General features: G+C 33.1%; 1 protein-coding gene across 6 annotated transcripts in view; it reads left to right on the forward strand.

The window, feature by feature from the left end:
* CSMD3 (CUB and Sushi multiple domains 3) overlaps nucleotides 1-14,889 on the forward strand; it is a 1,190,044-nt gene that overhangs the window by 1,025,566 nt on the left and 149,589 nt on the right. For all 6 annotated transcript variants that reach the window (XM_078072078.1, XM_078072080.1, XM_078072079.1 and 3 more), the window contains 2 exons: nucleotides 720-923; nucleotides 13,198-13,322. In XM_078072078.1, coding sequence (XP_077928204.1) covers nucleotides 720-923; nucleotides 13,198-13,322 — 329 coding nt within the window. The remainder of the gene's footprint in view (nucleotides 1-719; nucleotides 924-13,197; nucleotides 13,323-14,889) is intronic.

A 14,889-nucleotide genomic window follows, 5' to 3' on the forward strand; every position in this document is an offset into this window, starting at 1 on the left:
GTGTTTTAAAAAGAAAAAACATCCTGTTATCATTCTATTTTACTAAACCAAAAAAAAAAAAAAGTCACAATCGAAGGACATACCTATAAAGTCTAAAAGCAATTTCAAATTTGATATTGTATGATTAAAATAAAAAGTTCTATTGTTGTTAATCTGTCTGACTTCTACTTAGCCTTGAACATAATTGTCTTCATCAATAACAAACATATTTTGAACAACTAAATTTGTGAACATACTGTGAAATTAGTAAAATGTTGTGTTTTCTTTTCTAAATCTATGAAACTACTGAAAAATAAAATGTGACATTACCTCATGAAACCTGACACATGTTTGAACTTGGTATCCCAGTTTAAAAAGAAAAAAATACATCTTTCAGTTATCATCCCATAAATTGAAATACCTAATTCAAACTTTTTGTTACATTAGTAAGAGTTTAGTAAAACAAAAAATAAGAAAAAAACCTTACTTGATGTTGTTTAAAGGATCAAAAGTAAAATGTTTTTTAAATAAAAAAATCTTGATGACAATAGCAAGTATTCATTTTAAATTGTATTTTATTTTGTATGAATATTAAAACTTTTAGAAATGTATTCAAGTTGTTAATTTGAGTGCTGATAAAAGGTGAAGACTTCTTTTGAAATTTGTTTAAATAGTTACATTTTGAAATCTTTATTTCTCTACCAAATATGAAATTAAAATCAACGATTATTTGTACACAGCTGTTCCTAGAACAAGTTCCACACAATGCAGTTCTGTGCCTGAACCAAGATTCGGAAGAAGGATTGGCAATGAATTTGCAGTTGGTTCATTGGTTCTTTTTGAATGTAATCCAGGATATATCCTCCATGGATCCGTTGCAATTAGGTGTGATACAGTGCCCAATTCTTTAGCCCAATGGAATGATTCCTTACCTACCTGTATTGGTGAGTATGTAAATTTGAATGCTTTGTGATTGCATATATTTTATATCAAAATTAGTTATTTTGCATCTATCAATAATTCTATTTTAGATCTAGTGGTTATTCATTAATTTTTAATACTTCATTAGTTATGATGTACATAAATATGCAAGTAAATGTGGATATTTGATGCAGTTCAGATGTAATGTGATAAATGAAAAATATTTTTTTAGTTTCCTCATTTATTGATTTAGATGTTTGAAGATATACATACATATTGCCAATAACACAAAATTTGAATGCTACTAATATGGGATTGTTGAAATAAATATCTCTAAAATTTTATGCAGAGATTCCTATGCCAATATGTAAAGAATTTATATATCTTTTAAAGATCTCAGAAGCTGATTTTTTTGGACATATTCTACTTTGGCATCAAAAGAATTACAAAATATGCATTAGAAAATAAATCTGTTTTTTATCTATTAGTTATAGATATGTGTAAAAAATACAAAATAAGAGATTTTTTCAATCTCTCACAAGTCTAAGTAATAATATTTTGAATGAGAGGAATACATAGGATTAGCCAGAAATCTAATTGTTTAAAACTTAATTTTTGCAAGACTGTATCTACTTTAAATTGGTAAATGGAATATACACTTTCTAAAGCTATGGGCTCTTAACCCTGTTAAATTATATGAAACAGATTAAAATATTTTCTAAGCCAAAATTTTAGAATTTTATATTATTTCAAGATCATTACAATGCCTGTTGGCTCTTGTACAGTTCCATAGATATGGAAAGGGTATGTTAGGAAGTTTTATTTCTTCTTTTACCCAAGAGCATATCTGGAAATTATTTTGTTTGATTACATGTTATTACATTATTTTTTTTTTAAGATTTATTTATTTAGTTGAACGAGAGAGAGAGAGCGTGTGTGCAGGGAGTGGGGGGCAGAAGGAAAGGGCAGGGATCTCAAGCAGACTCCCTGCTGAGCGCGGAGCCCAAGGCAGAGCTTGATCTCAGGACACCGAGATCATGACCAGGATGAAATTAAGAGTCCGATGCTTAACTGACTGGGCCACCCAGTCACCCCTGATTATATAGTATTATATTAAAAGAAGAATGGTAAGATTTAATCTCAGGTTAAGAAATAGCTCTTGTGAATTGAATTTTTTCATTGAAGTTATATTGGTATATGATTTAGAAAATAGGAGGAAGAAATTTTTAAATAAAAGATAAGCAAAATTTTGTTTTTATTTTAATAATCTCAATTCCAATTTCTCATAGAGGGTGACATGATTGTGTATATGCACACATATACACTTATAAATATATAAAATGTATTTTTAATAACACATCTTGCCATACCTGAAAAGAAATTACGTGCATCAATACTTTTTATTTTTAACTTTTAAAAACATATTTTACCATATTTTAACACAGAATTTAACATAATGTTAGCTCATAGTTCATTAAAATAAAGTGTATTTTAAAATTGTGAATCAATATACTAATTTCTACTGAGGAAGGAGTAAAGATAAAGTTTATTGGTATCATTTATAGAACATGTAATTTGTATAGGATATATCTGTTCTAAGTATCATATATTTACTATCCATATCAGGACATTATTAGTAATTGTGCTGGGAAGATGGTATAAACCAAGGCAATTATGAATATAAAGAAAGGATAGATGATCACTTGGTCTTTCTAGGAACTTGATATCACCAGCCCCAAAACAGATATACCTAGCATATTTCACAGGGCATTTTTCTTACACCAAATATTTTAGTTCTGCCCACTATAATAAGTGCAATGTGAACTATTATTTTATTATTCTTTTCTTTGTTGAAAATTACCTATAAAAATAATTTAAAACAGTAGAAGGCTATAAATGATTCTTCAACTTTCTCATCTTTCAGCTAAATAACCACAATTTCTGATATGATTACCAATTACTTAATCCTTTCTATTTGCCAGATTTCATGCTGAGCAATTTAAATACATATTCAATTTAATCCTTACAGCAAACCTTTGGAAAAGTTACTTTCAGAATTTACAATTGAATAAACTGAGGTTTAGAGAGGTAAAAGAGTTATTTTTAAACTGACAGGACATAGTAGGTGGTGGAGTAGGGGCAGTAACTAAGTTTTTCTGACTCCAAACCTCAGCCTAAAATGATAGAGGACTACTTCTTTTTAAGTTTTGATTTATAAGCTAATTCTTTCTTAATTCAATATCTATATTTTATTTATAATGTGAGATTTCTTACCCTATTGAAATACATTTTTGACAACCAACAAGTACAGGAAAACAAATAATTTGGAGTTAATGTTCCTCCTATTTTTTACCTAGAATAGAACTAGGGTTAATGGAACTAACAGATCTTCCCCTTTCTGTACTTTTATACTCTCATAAAGACAAAACAGATGTTTCTCCTTTTGAGCCACAATATATGTTGACTTCATACTCTTCTTATAAAAGAGTAATAAATAAATTATCTAAACTAAAGGACCATGAGCTGAGAGAAATGTTCCTATATGTCTATGCCAAAATTAGTCATGCAATATGCATAAATCGGAAATTACATTGCTTTAAATCAGCTTAGTAATTGAAGACAGACACATGATAATAATAAATCTCTTCAGCTTCACAATGGATTTTTTAATATTTCTCTATAAATGTCAGGAATCTGTCACTATTTCTTTTTCCAGTAATTATTTACATAATTTGTGTCATGGTTAGTTTATTTATGTAGGTATTCGTAGAAAATATCAATACCATATAATAGAACATAACTAGGTAAGTAGATGTCTTCATTTAGTTTCATATACATGATGAAAATTCCTTGAAAATAATCATTTATTATAAAAATAGAATGATATAATAACATCTGGAAATTCATAAACTAGCTCATTAATCTTTAAATATCATTGAAAAAAATCCATTTATTGCTCTAGTTTGAGTGTTCAGAGAACCTATATATGTAAAGCACTGAAGTGTAAATCTATAAATTATCCCTTAAAGGTTCTATTTGTATATTTATCATGTTAATCGGGAAAAATTGTAAAGAATCATGTAAAACCAAATAAAATCCCCACAGCTGGGAATTGTAGGTTCTCAGCATAAGGGTTAATTAAGTCTTAGGCAATAGTCTTGTGCTCTGACTTTAACACTGAGATGTGGTGAGTTACCTCATGATCCTAGAAAATTTACACAGTTTCTGATTCTCAATTGCCATATCCATAAATCAGGAAAATAAGAGAATTTCCTTGTAGGTTTGTTGTGACTATTAAATGATTTGACATAGTTCTAGTCCAGTAAGTCCTCAATAATTAAGTTGTTTTTGTTGTTGCCAAATCTTCCCTCACAGAATCAGGGGAGAAAACTTTAATTCTAAAGTTTGGATTGGATTTAGAATATAGAATTTACACGCAGTGCCGACAAAAGGCTTGATATTATTGATTCTCATTTGTTGATATGTTGTTTTAATAACATTTTAAAGTTAATAAATGTAAAAATGATCTTCCACAGAAGATTTTTGCATCTTAAAAAGGCTAAAAACATGGACTCCTATCATCCTTTCCAATTCTAATAATTTAAGGTCCCTTGAATGCAACATTTTTTTTTGTACTTAAAACTTTTAAGAAAGACATTGGAAGAAATATAATAACAATTTTCTTGAGAATAATAGTAGTTATTTATTAAAATACGCTATTTTGGGAGACTGAAATTTCTATCAATTGACACATTTAAGGACAAATGGTTGAAAAGGAACTGACTTAAAACAATAGGCACATGTTCATGATTTGTTTTGTTCTCATTGTTTGCAAGAGTATAAAATTAAAATAAAGTTAAAATTTAAACAGTGATAGGGTACCTGGGTAGCTCAGTTGGTTAAGCATCCGACCCTCATTTTCGGCTCGGGTCATGATCTCAGGGTCATGAGATCCAGCCCTGCGTTGGGTTCCGTGCTGGGTATGGAGCCTGCTTAAGATTTTTTCTTTCCCTGTGCTGCATGCTCATTCTCTTAAAAAAAAAAAAAGAAAGTTAAACAGTGATTAATACAATTATAATTGGCTTTGAGTATGTATATTTAACACTTCATTATCCAAAGAAATTTCTTTTGTCTATGAAACTATGAAAATGAGACAGGGTTAGAGGAAGAAAGAGATAAAAAGACATTAAGAAAGGAGTAAAACAAGAAAAATGAAAGAACATTTTAGGAATAAGAATGGGAATGAGAGAAAAAGAATATACTGTGTGATAAGGAGAGTAAGAATTCTAAACCCTAAACATAAATCATTTTTATTTAAAGCAGAAGAAAACCCCTAGTCTATATTATTACAAAGCTTTTTGTTGGTATCTTAATGGAAGAAGATGTTAGTTTATTTTTGTTTGTTTCAAGTTTTTATTTAAATTCCAGTTAGTTTAACATATAGTATAATATTAGTTTCAGGAGTATTACAAAGCCTTTTCATATATGTCACATATATCAATCAGTCGGTTAATCCCGGTGTTTTTGCCATCAGAAATAAAAATCCATGTAAATAGAAGGAAGATGATCCTATTCAACTATGGTCATTTCAGCAAGGACAAGAGCGCCTACTAGGCACTCAAACCTATCAGACTTTCAGACCAGACCCTAGTTCATGGCTGACATTCAACTTCCAGAGTAAATGTCAGTGTATTTTCCCCAACCTGGCTGGATTCAGCCTCACTTTCTACTTTAAGGGCAAAAGGTGAAGTAGTCAGGAGCCATTGCAGTCTCTCCATCAGAAGTCCATCTGTAGGTAGGTCCCTGGCCTTTTTGAGAAACCTGTTGCTGCGTCTCTGGAGAATCTGAACATAGAACAGACTACCTTTTACTTTCCATTGGTTTGAAAATGCATACCTAGAGATAGAAAATTGAATAAGACAGCAACTGCCTAGTTCACATGAAAAGGATTACTTTATACCATTTAAGAAATAATGTACACCCTGGTAAATCCAGAAAATTGAATGTATAACAGAAGAAACTATGGTATCAGTGTGAGACCAAAAATAGAAAGGTGATGATTCTAAATGACACTCAGATGATAACTCAGTTTAGGTTCTACCATTTGGTCCAACTGCTAGTCTCTACATAAATGAAAATATACTTGTATTGCTATGTTTAATTGTAAATATTTTTAGCTTCAAAATATTCTGAATAAAAATAATTGTGTCTTAAAATATTCAAAAAAGGAAAAGGTTTGATGTCTTAAAGATTCAAATATGAGAGTCAAGTACACAATCATCTCTAGGTTAGTATCAAAGCATTATCTTTAATTTTATTTATTTTATTTTTTAAAAGATTTTATTTATTTATTTATTTGAGGTGGGAGGGGAAGGAGCAGAGGGAGAGGGACAAGCAGACTCTGGCTGAGCGCAGAGCCCAACGCAGGGCTCGATCTCATGACCCTGAGATCATGACCTGAGCCAAAATCGAGAGTTGGATGCTTAACCTACTGAGCCACCCAGGTGCCCCAAAGCATTAGCTTTAATTTTCGTTCATTTTCAACATTTGTTCATGGATAAAATATTAATTGCCTCAAGATCTTTGAACTATTTTTCCTGCTTGGAACATGCATTCCCAAAGATATCTTTTAGGCTTACTACATCACTTCATTCAACCTGATAATCTTCCTTGAACATCCTATCCAAAATAATTTTCTGCTACCCATCCTCCATTTGTTCTATACCTTTACCCTGCTTCTCCTTAATGACAACCATCTCCCATATTATATGTAGCTTGGGGTTTTTTGTTTGTTTTTGTTTTTTGTTTATTTTGTTTTGTTTTTAGTTGCTTAATCTTTCTTGTCCTCCTCTGCCCTGACACTGTATTGTTTTTATGTTCCTCCTGGCATTTAATAGGTGTTCAATAAACATTTGCTTGGGGAATGGGTTTTAACAATTAACTGTGATAATTTCCTGAATTCTTGTAGACCTCAAACAACTGGACAATTTCCCAAGTCCAGGGCCCATGTATTTTTAATTTCAGGCTTTTTTAATTTATTTTTTTTTATTTGTTTCAGGGGTACAGGTCTGTGATTCATCAGTCTTATATAGTACCCAGTGCTCATTACAACACCCTCCCCACCAGATGGTGATGCTCTTGCTCACTTTGCTTGCTTAGACCTTTACAAGCCATTGGAAGTTTAGACCTCTTCTGAGAATATTTCTGTAGGAAAGAGACATAGGTAAAACACAAACAATAGACTTACATATTATATAGGTGGTTTTATTCTGAGAGAGAACAAATTCTCTATTTTTTAGAGTTTAGATATAATCTTTGACAGTCTATTTACCAGATTTTATAATTGTATTTTCTCTACCTTTACTGTTCAGTGAATGCTCAGTTAACAACTTAAGCTAAGTGAGCATCCATTTGAATCCAAAAGAAGGCAGCTTTCCACAATCCTAATGCTTTCCATCTCCACTGTATTATTTTAGTTTCACGGTTCTTACTACTATTACCAACACTTTCCTTTTTTTGTTGTTGTTGTTATAGTGAAACACAATAAAATGTTCCATAATTTTGCAAAAACTGACAGACTGAAATTAAACTGTTGAGTGAAAAGCAGCCCCATTAGTCATGATATGTGGGTGGTGCTTATAGTTAAAATGGTCAAATACTAAGCTAGGGGATCCACAAGTTTAAATGAACAGTATGTAAATGATACTTAGTAATCTTGCACAAATCTGTCATATCCAGCCATTCTTAGGCAAATTATAATGAAGTACAGTGATATTTTGATAAGAACATTGGACTTGGAATAAATATAAAACTGAAAAATATGCCAAAGACTGAGTTTTTATCTTCCAAATTTGACCTTGTTACACTTCAGATTTCTTAATATTTTCAGTCTCATGAAATTCCAAGCTCTCCTCTGAGACTCTGTGATTCAAATAATCCCCTGCAGCCACTAATAACTCTGACAATATATGGCCTTAAGCAAAAGTACTTTTGTTAGTGGGGGGTCTCTTTTGAAAAGCCCCTGAACCTGCCATTTATTGCCCTTAGGCAAAAAGTCTATTTATTTATTTATTTATTTATTTTAAAGATTTTTTTATTTATTTGACAGAGAGAGACACAGCAAGAGAGGGAACACAAGCAGGGGGAGTGGGAGAGGGAGAAGCAGGCTCCCTGCAGAGCAAGGAGCCCGATGTGGGGCTCAATGTGGGGCTCGATGTGGGGCTCCATGCGGGGCTCGATCCCAGGACCCTGGGATCATGACCTGAGCCGAAGGCAAACCCTTAACGACTGAGCCACCCAGGTGCCCTGGGCAAAAAGACTTTAAATAGTTGCTTATCCATCACCTTTATCTGGTTACCCTCCCCCCCAACATAGAGAACCTTTAGAATCCCAGAAAGAACTACTTTTACTTGTACTAGCTCCATGGCAACACCTGTTTATATCATCTTTTCTTAGAGCAGGAGAGAAATTGATGAGGAAATAAATACAAATTCATTGATTCATTTATTCATCCATCCATTCATCCATGAAGAGGTTACTCAAAATAATAATAAATAGCAATCAGTATTTGTAAGAAGCACTATTAAGCATTTTCTTTTTTAATGTTGATATCAACATCAGGAGGTAGATAAGATTATTATTTCTCTTAAGATAGTAAAACCTCTGTGGTTTAGCGATAAAAGCAGAATTAGGATTGGAACCCAGGATGCTTGTCTAAAGCCTGTTCTCTTACTCCATATGTTATATAGTGTATTACAAATCAGTAGGGAAATATATATCTTTTAAAATAGGAAAAAATATTAGGGTAAGTAATATATGTGGGAATTGAAGCTTTATAAAATATCATGTGTATAGTAATGCATATCCGGGGATACTTTTATAGTATATTTGTATACTGTAATATGAAATTTATATTGTTATATATGGCTTATTTAAGAAAATACTGGGAGAAAGGAATAATGCAGGAATAATGAAGAGGGACCTGTAACCACAATATATACACAGATACACAACCAGTCTATCAACAGTTTATTCAACAAACATTTAGTGAGTGCTTACCAATTGTCAGTCTCTCTTCTAGCTTTGAATAAGAAGATTAAGATTCCTGCCCTTTCGGAGTTTACATTTTAGTAGTGGGAGATTGAGCAACACATCAGTAATTCAGATAGTGGTATGTACTATGGGGAAAAAAGAAAGGGCTGGAGGTCAGCAGAAGACACCCAGGACATGCTGCTGTTTTATATCCAAATGAAATGAACGGAGGGGGTTATAAAAGTCTTGGAGGTAAACATGTGTATAGACTGTGAGGCAGAGACAGATCTTGACATGTTCAAGCCACAGCAAGAATCCCAGGCGTTTGGAACAGAGTGAATGATGGCAAGCATGATAGAAGAATTTGGGGAGGCAGAGCAGAGGCCAAGTCATATGGACCCTCACAGGCTGTGGGAAGTTTGACTTTTCTCTAAGCAGTGAGGGAATTCAGTGACCTAGGGAATGACGTGGTCTTAGTTTCTAAAAAATCACTGTGGCCAGTATAAAGAGGGATGGAGTAGAAGCAAGAAGACAGAATGGAAGGCTATTGAAATAGTGGAGAAGAAAAGTAATGGTAATTTTGATAGGAAGGTCATGGTCAGGGATGAGAATTGATAAGCTTTGCTATATATATATTTAAATATTTGCTTTATATATATATATATATAAATAGATATACATTTATATATATTTAAAGATTTTACTTATTTATTTGACAGAGAGAGAGATAGCAAGAGAGGGAACACAAGCAGGGGGAGTGGGAGAGGGAGAAGCAGACTTCCTGCTGAGCAGGGAGCCTGATGTGGGGCTCGATCCCAGGACCCTGGGATCATGACCTGAGCCGAAGGCAGATGCTTAACTGAGCCACCCAGGCACCTCTACAATATATTTTTTTAAATGGAAATGGGAAAGTTTACTGATAGGTTGAACACAGATGTAAATGTGAATTTGAATATTAAAAAAGAGAAATTAAGATGAATGAGTCCTAGATTTTTGGCCTAGAACTAGGTGAATGATAGTGACATTTACTGAAATGGAGAATGGTATAGGTAGAGGAAATTTTCAAAAGTATTGTTTTAGACATATTAGTTTTCAGACGCTTATTAGGCATATTATTGTAGGATTCTGAGCAAAAGTCAGAATTTGGGATAAACATTTAGTAGTCATACTATATTGATGACATGGAAATAGATGCCATTTTTGAGGGGTGACAGAAAGAAAAGAGAAGATGGCCTAGGTCAGAGAGTGTTACAACATGAAAAGGATCAGGGGAGGAGGGTGAGCTACAAAGAAAGAAGGAGAAAGAAAGAAAAGAAAGAAAGAAAGAAAGAAAGAAAGAAAGAAAGAAAGAAAGAAAGAAAGAAAGAAAGAAAGAAAGAGAGAGAAAGAAAGAAAGAGAAAGAAAGAAAGAGAAAGAAAGAAAGAAAGAGAAAGAAAGAAAGAAGGAAGAAAGAGGAAAGAAAGAAAGAAAGAAAGAAAGAAAGAAAGAAAGAAAGAAAGAAAGAAAGAAAGAAAGACAAAGAAAGAAAGAAAGAAAGAAAAGAAAGAAAGAAAGAAAAGAAAAGAAAGGAAAGAAAGAAAAGAAAGGAAAGAAAGAAAGAAAGATTGATTCTGAGTATAGCCAGTGGTATAGAAAAAAAGCAGGCTAGTGTGGTCTCCATGGCCAAAGAAAGGCTCACGGTAGATGAAGTGATCAACAGGCAGAGATAATTACTCATAGATTGAGTAAAATGCAAATTAAGAATTGAATATCACATTGCAACAAGAATATTCTGGTGACTTTGGCATAATCATTTCAATGGAGTGAAGACAAAAACCTGATGAAATTGTTGGAGGACAGACTGGAAAGTGAGGAAGAGGGGATTTGTCACTGTAGCAGCAGGGAAGGAAACCTTAGAATATGAAGGGTAGGTGCGTTAGAATCTTGGCACCACAGTGAGCAGACTTCCAGACAAAAAGTTGATTGCTTCATCTTCTCAGACTTCAGTCTATTGGAAGAGACTAACATATAAAGAATATGAAAGCATAATATGAGCTATACTATCATAGAGCTGTATTAAGAAAGAACTTGGTGCTATGGAAAACTATGGGACACTTAACAGGTAAGGGAGTTAGCAAAGAGGTAAAGAGGTAAAATCAACATTGAATGACCATGGATGGTAGTGTTGGCTATGTGGGAGAAGGACATACCAAATCACAGCATTAAGAGAGTACATTAGTTCAGTAGGCTGAACTGGGGAGGATTGGGATGGTGACATATTGGGAAATCGTGGGTACCTATAAGCCTGGAGATGTAGTTAGAGAATGATAAAGTTAACTGTATTTATCCTTAGAATTGAGGCAACAGGGAGATTTCTGAAGGATTTTCAGCAGTGAAATAACATGATCAAATTTTAATTTTAAAAAGGTCATTTTATTAATAATGAGACATATTACATGGATAATATACCCACCATAACAAGGTCCCTTGATATGATTAATATAGTAACCTAGAAAAAAAAATGAGAGTGAGGTAGGATAGTGCCAATGGAGACGAAGAGCATCTGTATTTTCTTTGAACTCAGAATCAGCACTTCATCAATCACTTATTTTTAATCTGTTTTTGGGGTAAATCTCTATTACGGAATTCTTCTTCCACTCCTGGCATGTTAATTCTTAAGTCATCTAAAACTGTTGGGTTTCTTTTTACAGGAGCTAAATTCTTTTCTGACCAATTTAACCTGAATTAATATATAACCCAATAACATAAATTTATAGGAAATTACAACAAAATGGTTTTCTTTAAGGATACATTCTTACACTATTAAAAACATTTGTAGCACTCTTTTGAGCAATTGTCCTATGTTTTTGCATTAGGCTTTGGAAGTAGCAGAAAACTATTATTAACTTTTTAAAAATTATTATTATAAAAGGTATATCCTGATAACTCACTGTTAAAACCAGACTACAACAAGTGCCCAAGGATCAGAGTGCCAGTGGTATCTAAAATAATAATAGTTGTGAAAGGAAATAGTAAAATGAAGTACAATTTATTGACCTCTCACTGTATTCTGAGCAATGTGCTAGCTTCTTTATGTACGTTATCCTATCTATATATTTTTCACAAAAGCCCTTTTTAAACAACTGCATTATCATTTCACATATAAGGTGTCTGAGTTTCAGAGAGTTTAAGGAACATATCTAACATCACACAGTATTTAACATTGTAAGTTAGGTCATGCCCAGAGCCAAACTGATCGTACCAGTGGTATGAGAATTTTATTTTAAGATTAGTACTTAGTACTTTTTAAAAAAGTGATAGAAGGGGTGCCTGGGTGGCTCAGTCATTAAGCATCTTCCTTTGGCTCAGGTCATGATCCCAGGGTCCTGGGATGGAGTCCCACATCAGGCTCCCTGCTCGGCAGGAAGCCTGCTTCTCCCTCTCCCACTCCCTCTGCTTGTATTCCCTCTCTCGCTGTGTCTCTCTCTGTCAAATAAATAAATAAAATCTTTTTTTTTTAAAAAGTGATAGAGGCCTTTATTGACTTCAGATCAGGTCTACACACTCACTTTTTCTTTCCATACTGTACTGGCAATAACCAGACTGGCCCCATATCAAGTCTCTTTCTTCCACTGAAGGACATGGACTGGAGCCAAACTATCAGTATTCAAATTTCATCTTCATCTCTTACTAGCTCTGTGATCTCGGGCAAGTTATTGAATCGCTTAGTGACTCTATTTCCTATAAAATAAGGAGAATATTTATTTATATCTCATTGGATTGTTGGGAGGCTTTAATGAGTTAAAAATCTGTAAATTGCTTAGAAGAGTCCCAGGCAATCAGTAGGCTCTGTATAAATGTTATTATCATCTTGATTACTCCTGAAAAGATGCTATTACTCTTTAAAGGATGCATAAAGAAAAAGGTAACAAATACAAGATAATTCTTCAAAAAATTCCATTTCTAGATACGAGCAATTTTAATGCAAATGTGCCAATGCACTTTTTAGTAATATACTGGAGATGATAGGCTGTCATTGAGTTAATTGTAGGATGAGTTTAGATATGTCATTGTAAGCTTATCCATTTATGTTGTCTACTTATTTTTATAAAAGTTTTTAGGAAGAAAGATTTAATTTTCATTGTTCTTATGAGTTTTAAAAAATAGTAAGATTTGGCTGTGTTTGCAATTCTAGTATCTGTCTAAGATGTTATCTCTGACCTTTTCTCTTATTTTAATCCTTTGCATTAGAATTAACTCCCTCTCTTGAATTGTTTTACTTTTAGTGCCCTGTGGTGGAATTTTAACGAAGCGCAAAGGGACTATTTTGTCTCCTGGATACCCTGAGCCTTATGACAACAATCTGAATTGTGTATGGAAGATCACAGTGCCAGAGGGAGCTGGCATTCAAGTAAGGAAATTTAAATCTTTCTCCTTTTCATTGTATGTTTGAAGTTAATCCTTTTCAGAGATGACAGGTTGCAGGTTACTTCCAAAGGTTTAGCCAGTGCTTTTCCCTGGCATGGTTGAATGTAAATAGAAAGATATTTGTTACTTTTTCCACCTGCAAAAAAACAGAAAACCAATTCAAGAAGGCATAAGCAATAAGTAAAAATATGTTGCTCTACATGACATGGAATCTTGGGGTAAGGGTTTTTTACTTTAGAGGTTTAGTTGTGTCCTTCCTGATCTGGGTTTTTCTGTCTCTCTTCTCTGCTGTTTTAGCATGTTGGCCTAGTTCTTAAGCTTCTTTTCTCATGATCTTGAGATTACTACAAAGCTCTAGACATAACAGCTTTACGCAGTAATGGCCAATAGCCAAAATGGAATGTTTCTATCTTACGTACCTTTACAGTGGTTAAAAAAACTTTTTAGAAATCCTTCCAGTAGACTTTCCTTCCTGTACTATTGACCAAAATTGCAAGAGTATCCATTCCTAAGCCATATACTGGCCAGTAGCAAAAAAATTTATTATGATTTGTCTCAAACAAATCAACATTAAGTACCTGGATTAAGCAAGGGGCTCAGCTTTCTCTGATATATACTGTCCTCATTTAATCGAACAAAACCAATTCTCTGTTAGCAAGGAACAGGGATGCTAGTCTATAGACAATCAACACGATATACCATATTATTATAACTGGGGAGGAGAAATTTGACCAGTTATTCTGTTTTACAAGGAGATTGTTTCTGGATAAATTGATGGCATTTTATTCCTGAGTCCATATATATTCCATGGAAAGTAATTATTCTTTACAAAATAGTACATAATCTATATTTCATAAAAATAACTTGATTACTTCTCCAATTGAGTCATAAGGCTTTCCTTTGGATACTTGGGATATCTATCAGCTATGGAAAAAGTAGCCAAGAAATCATTCATTAAAACTGAAATTCGAGAGTAGTATAATTTTCAGTTAAAAAAAATCAACTTTTGAATTTATCTTTGTAATTTTTCAGAAAATTAAAAAAAATCACTTGATGGGTGTTAGGAGTAAAATAGGTCAGTAAACCAATGAGAAAATATGAAATGTATGTTTACAGTGTTTTAAGGACATTAAAAATGAAAAGACTATAGATCTATGCTTATATTCTGACTAGCTGTACTATCATTTTATGGCTAACTTGTAAAATTCAGGGAAAACCAATCAATCCTATCTCATCACTGGTAGAATGAACAAGAATCTTAGAATTGTCCATGTTCCAGGTTGTACAGAAAATCTGAAATCAGATGATAACTTTAGAACCTTCATAGAATATTTGCTGTATCATATAGTGTCAGTTTATGAAGGTTATCCTAGAGCCTCTATATGTTAATATCAGCTTGTCCATTTCTGTCTCAGCTTACAATAAAAAACAAACAAACAAACCAGCATTTCCCCTCTAATTCTCATTTTTTGTTTTTGAGCCCTGCAATGTGGCTTTAGCTTCCATTGCTCTAAATGAGCCACTCGTAGCAATCACTGAGGACCTATAGG

The sequence above is a fragment of the Halichoerus grypus genome, chromosome 5, assembly GCF_964656455.1.
Source record: "Halichoerus grypus chromosome 5, mHalGry1.hap1.1, whole genome shotgun sequence".
NCBI classification, from domain to species: Eukaryota; Metazoa; Chordata; class Mammalia; order Carnivora; family Phocidae; genus Halichoerus; species Halichoerus grypus.